General features: G+C 35.8%; 1 protein-coding gene across 3 annotated transcripts in view; it reads left to right on the top strand.

The window, feature by feature from the left end:
• TMEM135 (transmembrane protein 135) overlaps positions 1–17,979 on the top strand; it is a 192,066-nt gene that overhangs the window by 99,918 nt on the left and 74,169 nt on the right. For all 3 annotated transcript variants that reach the window (XM_084895225.1, XM_084895226.1, XM_084895227.1), the window contains one exon: positions 15,866–15,912. In XM_084895225.1, the coding sequence (XP_084751351.1) occupies positions 15,866–15,912 (47 nt within the window). The remainder of the gene's footprint in view (positions 1–15,865; positions 15,913–17,979) is intronic.

Raw genomic sequence — 17,979 nt, 5'->3', positions numbered from 1 at the left:
TGTAGTTATCTGAATATTAGTGGATGCCATAGATATTCAAATGTCCAAACTAATACGTGGAGGGGTCAGAGGCTGGAGGAGAGCGCAGGCATCGCCATTTCTGCAGAGAGACATAATTAAACACCACAGTTTAGATATTCTTTGCAAATTTAATACAGCAAGCTATATAATAGCCAGATTTTAAAAAATCAGTTAACTAACATTCGTGATGCTAATGTTGGCCCGTGAGATAGGCAGATGAGTAAGACTGCAATCTCCTTTATCTCAAACCTAAGATTAAAAGTGGGCTCCAGACAAGACCAAAATCTAACTTAAATCAGTTTAGATATTGTTGTTGTCTGGAGTCCATGCTTTGCCCTCACTGTTTCTCCACATGCCACTGGTCACAGGTAGGAATCTGGGTAATTAGGAGAAATAGCGAGTGCCTTGGAGACTCTTCACCCTCCCCGAGATCACAGAGAACATCGCTGGCACGTAGGTTCGATGGGAAGGACGTGGGCATTCACTTTCTTACTAACTAATAAATCTTCATTTTCCTTTTATCACTAGCTCTAGCTGGTCACTTATGTCTGCACAGGTGGCTGTGAGCTACTGTTCTTGTCATTTAAAATGTGATTCATTTTGTAATACTTTTACTGAAACATAACTTTGTAGTAACATTTCGTAAAGTGAGGAAATGATGTGTATCTGGTTTGAAACGTTTATGCTCTGTTCCAGATTGTTGGCAAAGCTTCAGATACTGCATCTGTGAGTAATATGTAGTAATTCGTGAAGTGCTGTGATTTAGTGTTCAGTAAGGCTAATAGTACATGTCTGTATATAGTGGATAAAAACTGAGAAATGTGAAAATTTGTTATAATTACTAATCTCAAATTACTCGTGATTATACAAAGGAAAAATGATAGTGCATTTGACTCACTCAGGAATTTTTAAATGTTATGCTCTTTTTATCTTGGGGTACAAATTTCTTCTATAATTATTCAGAGATGAAGTTTTACTAAATGAAACTGTAAAAACAAATCTCACAATGAAGGTAAGTTTTTCTGAAGTATTCATAGTATAACCCAGGGGTCCTCAAACTTTTTAAAGTGGGGGCCAGATCACGGTCCCTCAGAGAGCTGGAGGGCCGGACTATATGAACTACTAATTCCTACTGTAACACCTTGGCTGCGCTCACTGCCCAAAAAACCTGGCGGGCAGGATCAGACTCCCCTGGGGGCTGCATGTGGCCCGCGGGCCGTTTGAAGACCCCTGGATAACCGGTGATGGTGTTACTAAGAGGCTAATCAGAAGCACCTGTTAGGGATATTCACATTTAATGTTAGTTTAAGAATATTTATTACATACATAGAGTATACGTAACTGGTATAAAGAGTTTAATCTACATGAATTTAGTGTTTCAAGGTACTTTGGCAGGGTACTAATAGTTTAAAGACTTTATAGCTGGAATAATTATTTTGACTTTAGTGTAGTTCTGAGTCTTAATTTCTTAATTCCACTTCAAAGCACCTCTGTTCTATACAGCGAGGAATCCTCATGGTAATGGGACCCTGGCTAGGACCTGTAGGGCTACCAGATCATTTTCTCCCGGTTACTCCAGGTTACCAGTGAAAACTTCCACATAACTTAGTAAGATTGCTGGTAGATATGCTAAAGTCTTATTCACTGGAGACCTGTATTAGGAAGTTACTTTGTTTTAGGCTATCAGTGGTTGCCATTCTTTCGGACCTCACAGACCACTGGTTGCCGACCACTGCATAGCTCAAGTAAAGGAGAGCTAGGAAGGAAAGCATACTACCTACATAGAGCAGACCATGTAACACTTCCTTTGTATTTTGGCTGCAGCACCAGGTTATGAGACCAGAAATACATATATGCTAGTAATTATGATGTTTGCTTAATTAAATGGTCTTATTTTAAGTATTTAAAAAAATTTACCCTATATTACATCACTATGGAATGTTATGGGGAGGAAAGACTGAATATATGATTCACTTAATGTAGAGTTTCAGCTGTTATAACAACTGATTAGTTATATTTTTCAGCCAATATTTTGAATAAGGTATTAGCTAAAGGTGGGTTAGCAGCCAAAATATGCATCTTTATTAGTCCATTAAAAAGTATGTTCTAGGTTTTATATACCCATAACTGACTTCCTATTTAACAATGATGGAATATTTAAGGAAATATAGGTGCTAAAGAATTGTATTCTATTACCTATTATAAATTCAATTGTATATCTAAGACCAATAGAATTTATTGCTCTTTAGTAATGCAAAAACTCACGTTTTCTGTTTTAGATTTATTAAGAATTTTAAATGATCTTAAATTATGTTGTTTCTAAAAGGTATCTTATATTTCTGTTTCTTATTTAGACAATGTCAAATTACATTGTTCATTATTAATATTTTAATATTAGGTGGATTAAAATATCAATAGAAGCAGTTAATACTGGAAATTATTAATACTAAGAATGGTCTACAATCACTTGGGTAGAGTTCATTTAACTTTTGCAGGTAAACTAGTCTTCAGTTTTATTTGCATATGTATACAGAAATGAAATAATCAGGCAGTAGATTTGTGTTGAATTTTAGTAGATATAAATAAACTACTCTGATTTGTAGTTTGGGGGTATAAAAATCCAAAATGAAATTCATAGATAATAAGGCAAATTTTCTTCTAGACACTCATTATATACTCACTACTAAGTACTGGGTATATTTAATTGGATAATTTATTTTTATTTATTTTAATATATTTTTATTGATTTCAGAGAGGAAGGGAGAGGGAGAGAGAGATAGAAACATCAATGATGAGAGAGAATCATTGATCAGCTGCCTCCTGCACGCCCCCTACTGGGGATTGTACCTGTAACCCAGGAATACACCCTGACCAGGAATCTGTCTGGTTCATAGGTCGAGGCTCAAACACTGCGCCACTCCTGCAGGGATGGATAATTTATTTTTTTGCTCAAGTAGATCTCAATATATGTCAAAGTTTAGTTACAATGACATTTTTGAGGCAGAGTAATTACCAATATTTTAATCTTTAGTTTTCATTTGAAAACTGGTTATTTTATCCTCTTTCCTTTTTATAAAAATGAAATCACACTTCCACAAATGCCAGTTTATACTTTGGCTTCTAGTTTGATTGACATGAAGGAATGTGTACTTAGGATTGCTCAGACATTGAGACTGTGTGCCAGGAACCACCTGCTTTCCTTAGGAGCCTTTTCTATTAAAATATTAATCAGATTACTTCTTGTTATGGACAGAATTTTCATGTAAAAATTTGGCTAACATACACACATACCTAATTTTTGCCATGCCCCACATTTCAGACACTAAGTAAATTACATTTAGAAAAGCTCTTTAGAACTTTGCAGCTTCCACCCCTTATTAGTCTGGTTTATTGTTAACAATTAAATTTTGAAGACAGGGAAAGCCAATTTATCTTAGTTTCAAAGTTATTTGGGTGTTGTGAGGACTTATTTTTGAGGTTATTACTCCATTTTACTCCTAATTGTCCTCCCAGCATAACAATATTGAGTTGTTCTGCTTTGCTGATAATACTGTTAGTTTATCTCATTCTAACTTTGTGGGTGGACAGCATTGGTATTTAGGCATGGTGTTTTAGAAATATCCCAGGGAGATTTTTATGTGTGCTATGATTTGTAGAAAGTTATTTTGAGAAGATCTAACTTTCTGAACTATAAGAAATAAAATAGCCACTTGAAAAAAATTGGAGTCAAATGAAAGAAATAACTAAGTCTGTAATTTAAATGAATAAACAAAATGACTGTTTCTTTTGCTTCAAGATAGATAAACTTTTGCAATGAAATCATGTCCCAAATGTCTATACCTCCAATAGCTGCATTTTCAAAGTACTACTTTGGGGAATGTAACCTAGAGTAAGTATACATTTATGTTATTGGTATTTTTAATTAAATGAATATGGATGTATTCATAAAATAGTGGAGGAGCTAAAACTCTGTAGCTATGCTAATTGCTACTAAAACAGATTGTGGGAACATTGGAAATACTCTTCTGAGAAAGCTTAAGAAAATCTTTGTTCAGTTCTTCCCATGGCTTTTGATGAAATGGAGGAAAAAAATGAGGAACAAAAACCAAACTATCTTTTCTTTCATGAAAATTTCTGAATGAGTACATGATTATCAGATTGTGAATATAATTGAGGGAATAAAATACCATATGAGGATCACATTCTTCACTGTGAGACCTCCTGCTTCCCATAGAAGCAGGCATTGTGAAAAAAGCTAGTAATATGGAGAGAAGAGAAAACAAGCTAGAGCTTTCTTCAGGTTCAGACTATACTCACATTTTACAAGTTCATTTGTTTTGAGTGTATTTAGAAAGTTCAGGGACTATTCTTTGGTAAGAGGATTCTGAATAGGTATTATACATACAAATCTATTTGTATGTCTATCTATGTATCTTATGTATCTATCTATCTTCCATCTATCCATCCATCCACACACGCATACATACAATGTGTATTATTGCTATTAGAAATGTAAGAGTAATGTGCTTTTAATGGGTGAAGAGTTTGTGCAGATATTTCCACATATCAGTGCCTAAAATTCTGATCTTGATTTATTTTATTTTATTTTATTACTAGAGGCCCGGTGCATTAAATTTGCACATGGGCAGGGACCCAGGCCTGGCCAGTGATCAGGGCTGATCATGTTTCCTGCCTCCCCGCCCCCCTCCTTCTCTCACTCCCTCAGTACCCTGCCACCACCGCTGCTGGTTGCCTACCATGTTCCATCCTGCCTCCTGGTGGTCAGCGCACATCATAGTGAGTGATCGAACTCCCGGTCTCCTGGTTGAACTCCCAAAAGGGACACTTTGCATATTAGCTTTTTATATATATATAGATTATTATTTTTTTATTTTAAAATATATTTTTATTGATTTCAGAGAAGAAGGGAGAGGGAAAGAGAGATAGAAACATTAATGATGAGAGAGAACCATTGATTGGCTGCCTCCTACACTCCCCCTACCGGGGATTGAGCCTGCAACCTTGGCATGTGCCCTTAACTGGAATCGAACCCAGGACCTTTCAATCCACAGGCTGACTCTATATCCACTGAACTAAACTGGCTAGGGCATGATCTTGATTTTAGACAGACATAGAGTGCCTCCCTCATTTTGTGTCATAATGTAGATTGATTCTTGAATCTACATATACTAAATTTCATACAAGGTATGGACCACATGCAACTAGAATACAAAGCTGCTGCTTTGCAGGAGAGAGGTAAGCCCAGTATATAAATCTTTTCTCTTTAATCATTTTGGTATTCATAAGTAATAGCTAATCCTGGATGAAACTTGATTTTACAGTTATGCTAAGTTTTTTAAAAAAAATAAATCTTTATTGTTCATATTATTACAAATATTCCTCATTTCCCCCCTTCCTTTTCTCCTCCCCACCCTCTGCCCTTTCCCCACCCCCCCATTGTCCTCATCCATAAGTGCACAGTTTATGTTCAGTCTCTTCCCATAATCCCCACTCCCCTTTTCCTTAAGAATCCTCAGTTCACTCCCCTTCCATACCTCTGATTCTATTATATTCACCAGTTAATATTGTTCATCAGATTTTTAAAATTCTTTTGGTTTTTAGATTCACTTGTTGATAGTTACATATTTGTTGTTCATAATTCTTATCTTTATTTTCTTTCTTTTCCAAAAGAACCCCCTTTAGCAATTCATATTATTCTGGTTTGGAGGTGATGAACTCCTTTAGCTTTTTTTTATTAGTGAAGCTCTTTATCTGACCTTCGATTCTGAGTGATAGCTTTGCTGGGTAGAGTATTTTTGGCTGTAGGTTCTTGCTATTCATCACCTTGAATATTTCTTGCCATTCCCGTCTGGCCTGCATGGTTTCTGTTGAAAAATCAGCTGACAATCGTATGGGTGCTCCTTTATAGGTAACTACCTGCTTTTCTCTCGCTGCTTTTAATATTCTCTCTTTGTCTTTTGCTCTTGGAATTTTAATTATGATGAGTCTTGGTGTGGTCTTCTTTGGATTCCTTTTGTTTGGAGTTCTGTGCACTTCCTGGACTTCTAAGTCTAATTCTTTCACCAGGTGGGGGAAGTTTTCCGTCACTATTTCTTCCAGTATTCTTTCAGTATCTTGCTCTCTCTCTTCTTCTGGGACCCCCATAATTCTGATGTTGGTTTGCTTGAAGTTGTTCCAGAGGTTTCTTACATTATCTTCAACTTTCTGGATTTTCTTGTCTTCTTGCTTCTGCGGAGGAGTGTCTTCTGGCTCTTTATGTTCCAAATCTTTCACTTGATTCTTGCAATCTTCCATTCTGTTTTTAGGACTCTGTATAATATTTTTTTATTTCAGACAATGTATTCTTTATTTTTTGTTGATCCCTTATCATTTCTAGTTGATCCCTTTTCATATCCTCATAGGTCTCATTTATTTTATCTGCCTTTTCAAGGAAATTCTTGAAAAACCTTATAAGCGTGGTTTTGAACTCTATATCCAGTTGCTTTTCGTCCTCCATTTCATTTGTTTGTGATCTGTTTCCTTGTCTTGGCATTTTCGCAGCTTCCCTGAGTTGATAGCCTTAAAAATCTCTGTGTTCTGCTTGGATGGAGCCAAGTTTCAGCATGGAGCCTACACCCTTGGCTTCCCTCAGCCCTGCCCTATGAGGCTCCTGAGTCTCAGTGTCCCTCAGTGTCCTTCGATACTCACTGCAAGCACCTCTGAGAGAAAGGCGCCCTCGAGTTTCGCCCACTACCAAACAGTCTAGGCTCTCCCCCAATGAGCCCGGAACTGGGGTTCAGTTCAGTTGGAAGTGGGGTTGGAAGTGAGGTTCAGAGCAATCTGGAGCTTTTGTCTCCTTCCCGCTAGGGCAATCCCGAGGCACAGTCAACACTCCGTTCTCTGCATGCAATGTGAGCGCCTCCAGGACCTCCTTTCACTGCTCCCCTGGGTTTCCGCCTTACAGCTCAGGCTCCCTCTGTATGAGCCTGGGTCCCCAAGGTCTCGCCCAGAACTGGGGTTCAGTGTTGTTGGATCTGGAGTTTAGCACAGTCTGGAGCTTTTATCTCCTTCCCGCTAGGGAACACCAGCCAGGCACTCAGCCTCCCCCTCCTCTCCAGCTTCGTGTTCTCCGAGCGCACAACGTGTCTCCGTACCTTAGGCTTTTATAGCTTTTCTGATTTTTCTTCTGGTTTTCTCTTTCCTTCTCATTGTAGAATTTCCAGTCAGTCGACTTTCCTGTAGTTCTGGGTAATGTCCATTTTGTATTTTAGTTGTATTTTTTTGAAATTGTTGTATGAGGCTGCACTTAGGTGTTTACCTATACCGCCATCTTGGATTCTCCCCCTTTACTTTTTCCTATGCTAAGTTTTTATCTTTTTTTTATTCTTAATTTATTTTTATTGTTTGAACAGACTAGATAAACATTTAAGATTCTTCTCTTTGCCCTAGACCCATGAGATATTGAGCAAAATTGACTTTGAATGTAAAAAAATATATATATTTTAAAAATATCGATAGTGATTTTCTTATTTTTATTACATTCTTATCTATAAATTGTTAAAGTACTTTTGTAGGTAGTTTGAAAAACTTTGTATTTCAGCATCATTATGTCTCTTGGTGGTAAATTTGATAGAGAATCCATCTTGCTGTTTGGGAGGAAAAACAAAGCATAGAACAAAGGTTGTCCAACAAAGCTAAGAGGCCTTGACTTATAGCAGCGATTTCCAACCTTTTCCACCTCATGGCACACATAAACTACTAAAATTCTGCAGCATGCCAAAACATTTATTTTTTGCCGATCTGACAAAAAATAGGTATAATTTTGATTCTTTCACTCTGGATGGCTTTGATGTTGATGTTGGATGTTGTTTTTTTTTGTTTTGTTTTGTTTTGACAATATAAGGGAAAAGAGGTAGGTGCTTCTGACTAACTAGTCAGGTATTGCATGTTTTAAAAAATTTTTGCAGCACATTAATTGAAAATCAGTGACCTAAAGTGTTTCCTTAATAAGGATGGGGGTTCAAAAAAAAAAAAATTGTGTGTGTGTGTATAAAGTTTAGAAGAGATGACTGAAAAATCTTTTACAGTTTATCTGATTCAGAGTTTAAGCATTTGCTACCGTGCATCCTCCTCCCTTTTTTGTAGAGGTAATGATTACTTTAATTGTGCTTTAAAACTTTAAAAATTTTTATTAGCAAAAGAAAACCCATTAGTTTTGGACCTTTCCTTCCTGAAAAGTTGGGAGTAGGTAGGAACTGAGTATGCAGAGAGGAATCTGCAGCTGGATGGAAATAGTGAGAACCAAGACTCATCTGAGCAATGCCATGCCTAATTGGGGAAGGATTTTCTCAGATGAATTCTGGAATGAGCATGTGCCCAAAAAACTGACAGCTGACTTGAGTGTGGGCACAGAACACACCATTTTGGAGAACTAAGTGACATTCCATTATACCAGGACATGAGTACAGTTTTCATAGACTGTGCGTAAAACAACAGTGAAGATATTGCGTATATTTCTATTTGTTGCTGATGGCCATTTTTAGGGGGAGATTATACATTGGGATTGAATTGGTTCTCAGTGGACAGTTAAAATGTGAAACTCAGCTGGAGAGCAGCTGTTGGCTTTTTGTCCATAGTGCAGTTTGGTTTGGTAGAAAAGTGAACAAGTACTGTCTTACTGGTCACTGTAGTTATATTTAAAATAACCCTCACTCGAATGGTCTTTCTTGCCTTTATCAAATGATAGATGGACATTTGAACTGCCATACTGACTCGTGTTATTTGTGGCCCTGCTGTGATCCCTCTCAAGTAATCTGGAAGCTCTTATTTATTTATTTTTGTAATGTCTTTGAGAGAAAAACATAATATCACCCTAAGCCTGGTTCTTATTTGAGGTTAATGGGAATGCTAACCTTTGGATGAGAATAACTAACTTACTACAAATTGTCTTACTTATAATAATAAGGTTTCACTTGGGTGACCCGTCTACTTTGCCCTGCTGAAAACACAATATTTTTTCAGCTTTAACTTTGCTCGAGTTCATATAAAACCTTTCTCTTCCTCCTACATGTGCTTAATGACATGTGAGGTTTTTGTTTGTTTTGTTTTCTGAATTGAAAAAGTAACTTCTTTGGCAGCGTTAAGGTAAAGAATGGTGGTGTCTTACACATAGTTATGTAAACATATTGAAAAACTAGCTCATGCAACTTTTGAATCATCTCACTTTATATGTAAAGGTTTTTAGTTTTTTATTGTAATGCTTAGATTACTTATTTAGAAATTTAAAAGTATATTCCTTAGATCTGTTTTTCTTTAGTAGGATAAATATTTTAAAGAAGTTTTGAGGATTATGAAGCTTTCTTATCACCTTTTCTTTAAAAATTTTTTTTAAAAAAATTGATTTTAGAGAGGAAGGGAGAGGGAGAGAGAGTTAGGAACATCTGTGATGAGAGAGAATCACTGCATGCCCCAAACTGGGGATTGAGCCCACAATTGGGGCATGTGCCACGACTGGGAATCAAACCATGACTTCCTGGTTCATAGGTTGACGCTCAACCATTGAGCCATGCTGGCTGGGCACTTTTGCTTTTCTTAAACCTGGCTTATAATTTAAACAGTGAGTTGTCTGACACAGAGACTATATCTTAACTTACTGGTTTATCTGTTGTGATGAAAATAAGACATATTCTGTAATTAAGATGAATAAATTTATAAAAGCTCTAATTCTTCAATGGGAGATTTTAAAGGAATCTCTGCGAGAAATCCAAGACAGCTCATGGACCTTGGAATTAAACACACCTGGTTACCCGTACTGGTTCGATCACATAACTGTCTCTCTTTAAACTTATTCTCTGAACTGGTAGAATAATCTCTCCATTGCAGGGGTGTTTTGAGATTATACAAAGTGATGTATGTCATAGACTTAATATATCATGTGACATAGAGAGTCATTCAGTAACATCAGCAATTGATGTTGTTGTTACACTAGTATTTTAATGACATAATACTGAACTTTGAAAGGTTCTCTCTTACTCCCTTTTTAAAACACTGTGTTTTTTTTTAAAAAAAAAATGAATCATATGAGGACTAACCTTGGAAGCCCAGTAACCACTAAATCAACATTAATAGGAATAAAATATTTTCTAAAGGCCTAAGGGTATAATTAAAAGCCTCAAATTTGAAATTAAGTAGTCCTAGTTTTGAGTCTTAATTTTGCTGCTTAAGTATTCTGTGGTTTTAAGTGAGTGACTTACCTTCTGAGTCCAATTTCCTCATCTTTGAAATGGGAGTGATTTAAAAAAAAAAAAAAAATCATTTTAAGAGCTATTGTTAGTAGTAGAGATATTTTTAAAGTACCTTATACAGGTATTATACAGTGCCTGGCACTATCCTATCTAATAAAAGAGCAATATGCAAATTGACTATACCTCCACTACACCACAAGCCACGCCCACCAATAATTCAGTAGCAAGTATGCAAATTAACCCAACCAAGATGGCTGCGGCTACAGAGGCTTGCAGGAGGCTTGGGTTTCCCCAGCAATGGAGGAAGCCAAGCTCCTGTAGGCCTGGCCTGCCTTGCCCTCCGTTACAAAGTTTCAATTACACAAGATGAATAAATCCCAACAAAAATGGCTGTGGCCATGGAGTGAGCCAGAGGCTTGGCTCCGAGCAAGGCTACAAAGTCTCAATTATAGAAGATAAATAAACCCCAGATATCAGGGCCTCTGCTTGGGTGGCAGGCCTGCAAACCACCACAGGCCCCGTGCCCAGGCCACCCCATGCCCCAAGGGAACCCCCACCCTGATCCAGGACACCCTTCAGGGCAAACCAGCCACCCCCCACCTATGAATCAGGCCTCTAGCCTATCTAATAAAAGATTAATGTGCAAATTGACCATCATTCTAACACACAAGATGCCTTCCCCCATGTAGCCAAAGATGGGTGCCAGCAGGAGAGGGCATTTTGGAAGTATTAGGTCTGCAAGGGAGGGCAGTTGTGGGCGATAGGCCAGCAGGGGAGGGAATTTGGGAGAGATCAGGCCTACAAGGGAGGGCAATTGGGGGCGATCAAGCTTGCAGGGGGTCAGTTAGGGATGACCAGGCCAGCAGAGGAGGGAAGTTGGGGGTGACTGGGCCTGCAGGGGTCAGCATTTATGGGGGACCAGGATTGCAGGGGAGGGCATTTAGGGGTGACCAGGCCTGCAGGGGAGGGTAGTTAGGGGCAAGTAATCTGGCAGGGGAGCAGTTAGGCATCAGTCAGGCTTGCAGGGGAGTGGTTAGGAGGTGTATAGCCTGGCTAGCAGAAGTGGTTAGGGGCAATCAGGAAGGCAGGCAGGCAAGCAATTAGGAGCCAGCAGTCCTGGTTTGTGAGAGGACTGCCCTACTGTCCATAGGATCTGGCCTAAACGGGCAGTCGGACATCCCTTGAGGTGTCCCAGATTGGAGAGGGTGCAGCCTGGCCTGAGGGTCACACTCCCCGCCCCCTGCATGAATTTTGTGCACTGGGCCTCTAGTTTTTAAATATAAGTCATTGCCATCCTTTATTTACAATAAACTGCATTTTCTTTACATGATAGAACAGAGATGGGAATCAAGTGAATAATTGGTTTTTATAGCTTCAGTTCTGAGAATATACCCGTATTTTCCGGCGTATAAGACGACTTTTGAAACGAATAAAAGCCTGCTCAGAATAAAAGCCTTGGCCAGATTCAGAGAGGCGGTCTATTAAAAAAAGAACTGGTGTTGCCTCGGAAGTGGGGGGTAGTCTTATGCAGCGAATATAGGCCTAAACCTATGTTTTAACTGTAAAATTAAGGGCATCGTCTTATACTCCGGAAAATGCGGTACTTTCGGTGAGTATTTTGTTCGATGAAATTTGCATATTATTTTTTTAAAGTTTTTAATGAAGACTGATGTTTTCTACATATCTTTTATCTGTAAATTTTTAAATAGCGAGTTGTTTTAAAGCTATATATTCTATAAAAATCTGCCAGTAGAATTAGACTTTTGTTGTAAAGAGGAATGTAACTTCTAGGTTGTATTAGTTATTACATATTGAACCTTTTCTATAATTATATACATTAAGTTATTTTATTTCCATGGAAGACAAACAGCTTACCCAATTACCATAAAAAAAAACAGGGTGCCATATATGTCTGTACTTCCCAGCCACTATCTAACATAGCTGTTTCTACAACTGGAAAATTTCAAGGTTAATATGTTGTCAGACTCTGTTTGCTGACCTTGAGGTATAAATCAAGAATGGTGAGCAGTGCAAGGAAGAGATGAGGCCCAAGTGTTTGGCATATTTAATGTAATTTCCCTTAATTACATTCAGTTCAGTGAGAACAAGTACTTTCATCTGCTTAACATATGTATATGTGTATATTTGTATATATGTATACATAAGTTTATATTTTTCTATAAAATATACATATTTTATGAGATTGGTGTCTATATATTAGTGCTATTTTGTTTTAAAATGATTTGGCTGGATAGTGGAAAGAAAGACTTATAGAATCATAGAATTGTGGAGTTCAGAAGGATCATACAGATTAACTTATTTAAAAATGAAAAAGTTAAAGCTTAAAAAATGAAAGTGATTTGATTAAGTTTATAATCTTAAATTTGGAAATCTAAGACATCCTTTTTCATTCTAGTCTGACATATGTGGCTCTGAATTCTTATAAAGCGTTTTGTATTTTTCCTATGTTTGTTTTGTCAAGGAAGGGAAACTTAAAAAAAAAATAATAAAACTGCTAATTTGAAACAGAGACAGATTAAAAAGATGGGCATATATTATTATGTGATTTGAATTATGTAAGGATTTTTATAATTACAAAACAATACATAGCTTTTTAGTTTGAGAATACCGTTGCTAAAAAATATGTATTAACTGAAGCAAACCAATATTATGGTAATATGTTTGTGTTCAAAATTAAAATATATATCTTACAAATTGTGATAATGTGTATTTATCCAATAAAAATGGTTTCCCCAAGAGACCATGTATTTTCAGAAAAGTTGAAAATGTTTAACGGACTTTAAAGTACAATGTATGAATGGGAATACTATTTAGTTTTTTGAAGATGATTGATATAAATGGAAACTGACGTCATTATGGAAAGCCTTATATATCAATAATCACACATGCATGGAGTTAAAGTAAAGACTGTGCCCTTTGGGACTTTATGTTCTAAGTACAGACAACCAAAAACAGCATTGCCTAAACATACTGAGCAATCTAAATAATAATCAGATGTTTTGGTGAATACCTTTATAGAAGTCATCGCAAGTGATGGAACTCCCGAGGGAACACTTTGCATATTAGACTTTTTTATATAGATATAGATATAGATATAGATATTTTCTGTACACTGTTGACTTAAAATCTTTTGACTTAATACTTTATGAGATTTCCTTTACATGATTACTTTTATCTAACCACTCATATTCTTCCTAAAAATAGCTAATAATGAATTTATTCCTAGGGTTTCATATAAGTATAATCAGTTTTTAAAAAAATTGTTTCTGCCTGGCTGGTGTCGCTCAGTGGTTGAACATTGACTTATTAACTAGGGGGTCCTGGTTAGATTTCCTGTCAGGACACATGCCTGGGTTATGGGCTCAATCTGCAGTAGGGGGTGTGTAAGAGGCAGCCATTCAATGATTCTCTCTCATCATTGATGTTTCTATTTCTCCCTCTCCTTTCCTCTCTGAAATCAATAAAAATATATTAAAAAAATAAATAAAAATGGTTTCTAAAAGATCAATCCTAAAATAGGCAATTATATGAAGAAGTTAAACTGACTGATCAAACAACAAACAAAAAGTTTTATAAACCTGCAGTGCTCTCACTCATAAGAAGAATAAACCCATAATATATATTTTATTTCACCCATCAGTTTGATAAGGATAAGACAGTTTGATAAATCACAGTTTTTGTGGGTATAGGGAAATAGCTAGTCTAAGGAAATATCTACTTTCATATATGTTAAAGGAAATGTATCAAATTAAAAATGCACCTGTCCTTCTTTCTATGCAGTGAATCCAGCTCTAAGAATTTACCTCCAGAGATATAAGTGTACATGTTTACAAAGTGTACTTTGGTATTCATTATTTATTGCATCTCCTCTAAGTAATGAGATAACATATGCTGATCAGGACTGAGAGAGATGGGCCAGACATGCCCTGGAACCCTCCCACAGTGCCTTCCTGGCTGGTCAACCTCCCTCGTCCCTCCCTGGCCCCCATGGTGTACGAGTGGGATCCCTTGGCCTGGCCTTCACCCTCTCGCAATCTGGGACCTCTTGGGGGATGTTGGAGAGCCGGTTTTGACCTGGTCCCAGAGGCCAGGCCAAGGGACCCTACTGGTGCTTGAATTTGTGCACCGGGCCCCTAGTATTATCATAAATATTGAACAAAGGGAACAAATAAAAGTGTAGTATTGCAAGTTTCTGTATTACATGTGAAGTGGTATAATATCACTTGAATGAAAACTATCAATTTAAAGATGTAAACTATAAACCCTAAAACAAACACTAACATAAGCTAACAATGGGGGGGGGGGGGGGGAAGGAGCCATAAAATATTTAGTTAAAAAATTAAATAAAATTGAAATTAATGAAGTAGATGGATTCCAGTAAATTTTAAGGCACAACCAGTAGAAACGACCTAAAATAAAACACGGAGAGTAAAGAGAAAAGCTTTGTTGACATAAATCAGGTTTTGTTCAGGACTTGTGTTCTGGATTCTTTCCATATATAGCTCAGAATGTCGTGTACTTAGTATGGTGTGTTTGAGGGGAGCTTTAATCCAGATTTACTATGTTCTGATACCTGCTTTTAGGAGAAATTTCAATAGCTGGTTTATTATATCCCACAAAAGATGATTATATATTTTAGGAGCTTTTCTTATTGATTAGAATTGGTTGACAACTGGGCTGTGTTTTACATTTTTAAAAAATGGTCATCTTAATATAATAGTTAATAAATGTGATTTATTTGCTGACTTAATTATAAAGCCATTGTCTTTTTAAAAACTTGCTTCTTTAGCCATTCTTGTGTTTTTTTATTTTATTTGTTTGTTTTTACAATTAGTTAATATATAATATTGTATTAGTTTTAGGTATACAACATAGTGATTAGACTTTTATATAACTTAAGAAGTGATCAACCCACTAAGTCAAGTACCCACCTGATGCTATACATCATAATTACAACATTTTCCACTATATTTCTTAAACTCTACTTTTCATCTCCATGACTATTTTTATAACTGCCAATTTATACTTCTTAAATCCTTTCATTTTGTTCTCCCCACCTTCCAAACCCCAATCCCTCCCAAAATCTGGCAACTATTATTTTGTTCTCTCTATCTGAGTTTGTTTCTGTTTTGTTCTTTTTGATTTTTAGATCCCTAATATAAGTGAAATCATATAGTTTTTGTCTTTCTCTGACTTATTTCACTTAGCATAATACCCTCTAGGTCCATCCATATTGTTGTATTGATAGATGGCAAGATTGCATTAATTTTTTATGGCATTCTTAGGGATAATTTTAAAAATTGTCTCTTCTTTTTTGAACTGTGTTATCCTTCTGCTCAGCCTATATACATATACACATGTAATTACAATATTTATATATACTTATTTATGTGTATACATTCTTTATTACCTTAATGCAGTTTATTTGAAATGTAAAAAATGAAAGATGTATGACTATTTTTGTACATCTTTAAATTGTCTCAGGTACAAGAATTAATAGTATGTATGTTCCTTTCATAAGACAGCCCTATGACAATGTCAGTATTCATTTGCAAGTAATGTATTTTCTCCTGTTACAGGTCCTTTTGTTCTGCATCACAGCTGCCATGTACATGTTCTTTTTCAGGTATGTTCTGTTATACCTACTTATTTTAATAGAAAAAACAGTGTTCCTTTATAATTTCCATCAACCATATAACTAAAGTGTTACCAAAATAATTGTATCCTATGAGTGGCATGGGTTTTGTCTTGTTTTGTTTCTAGAGTGGTTGAGATAAATCACTGCACCTTAGTAAATAGAGATAGAGAGGGATTTATTTGTTCACATTCTACTTAAAGAATGTGAGAGCTGAATATGTAAATTATTAGTTCTCAAATTATGATGGGTATTTTTTTTTTTACCTGACTTCAGATATTCTTATATACAGTTAACATTTTAAATTTACAGAAGAATATGTGATGGTAGGGTTTAATCTAAGTCTTCTGTGAAGGTAACCTAGGACATTAATCATAGCCTTTCAAATATTAAATTAGCTCAGGATGTAAGAGCTGTTTTTTATTGACACTGAGACTCCGAGGAATAAGAGGGAGTGTTAGGATGGCTCAAAATTTTACTGCCAATTACAAGGATGTCTGTCATTGTTACGTAACCATAGCAGCATGAGAATAGGATTTTTGTTCAGGAAGAGTCCACTTCTTCCTAGTCTTCCTTTTCAGTAACACCGTAATGCCCATTTAGTTTATTCCTACTGCACTCATTTGAATAAACCCTTTCTTGATGTTTCTGGATTTACACAGAATTCAGTCACAGCAGGAAAGACCAGACTTTTAATATTAAAATTTATATTTAACTGATAAAGGCAGTTATGGATTTTAATAAGATATATTTGTTAGATATTTTTCTTTTCTTTTTTTTAACCTAAATGAAGTAATTTAACCATACCAGGATTTTTTAACAACTAATTCCCTGCCAGACATCCTAAATAAATATTTGATAAGCACATTTTAACTTTATAAAAAATGTTATGCAAATATAAAGTGATGATGTTATTATTTTTATAAAGGGACAGCCAGGCTGTTAGAAGGAAGAAAAATAGATAAAGTTTCAACTTGGTCTGCAAAGGATTGGTAATGGTATATGTAATATTTTATGGCGGTTAATAATGACTGACAAATCATTGCAGCTATCTGGTGGTCTTTGTGAAATTGTTTGACCTACCATTTTAATACAGCTTCATGCATACCATACAGTTTCTGTGGTCTCATATTTTAATAATTTAGGGGTGGGTAGAAGAGTTAAATAACAAGCTATTTCATTTTTGTCAATTTTCCCAAACTTCATAATCATATATAGAGATACATTATTAGGACAGTACTGCAAAAGTTTATGTGGTTTATCGCTATGTTCTGTATTGTCTGAAGATAAAGCATATCTAATAGGGAAAATGTTAAAAAAGATAAAAAACTTATTTTTTTTAAAAGAAAAAATAGAAACATTTTTTATACACATAAGAGAAAAGTATAATATCAAGTAAGTTTTCTTTTTATTAAAATTCCTAACAGAACAGGTGGTTAAATAAAATAACCCTTTCCAATATGGCATCTGAAGACAGCATATTTTGTCAATATTTAGCATTTGTTAGTCATCAGAAGTTTTTGAGGCTTAACAAATAAATTGTGTGTTGAATATAGTGATAATGCTCAGTTTTTAGCATGGTTCTTTGAAAATTGCTGCCATCAACCTAGTATTTTTGGTGTAGAAAGAAAATCAACCCTATAAATATGTATTTTGGTGCAGAGTTGCAGGGCCTTTTCCTGTTTCAGTCACAGAAACAACACTTTAAAATACTTTCCAGAAGGCTCAATATAAGGTTTTATTGCCAAGATAAACATTTTCAATTTTCTGAGGAAAGGGGTTGTTTTTCTCCTAAAAGAAGCACTATCACCAAATTCCTAGTGTTCTTGGCAGAAGTTAGTTTGAATAACTCAACAAAATGGGTTTGGCAAATGGTAAAGTAAAACTATTTATAAAGTACTACAACCAAATAAAACAATGTTATATGTTTGTTTGGAATGAACAAGCAATATTGTACATAACAGTTACAAGTCGAATTGCATTAGAATATTTTATTCTTAAGATTCATTTTACTGTCAATACAGATATTTGAGACATATTTATTCCATTTATTAACAA

This window comes from Pipistrellus hanaki, assembly GCF_964339955.1.
Source record: "Pipistrellus hanaki genome assembly, chromosome: 9".
NCBI lineage: Eukaryota > Metazoa > Chordata > Mammalia > Chiroptera > Vespertilionidae > Pipistrellus > Pipistrellus hanaki.
Note: the sequence above shows the minus strand (reverse complement) of the source record. Positions and strands in the feature narration are given on the sequence as shown.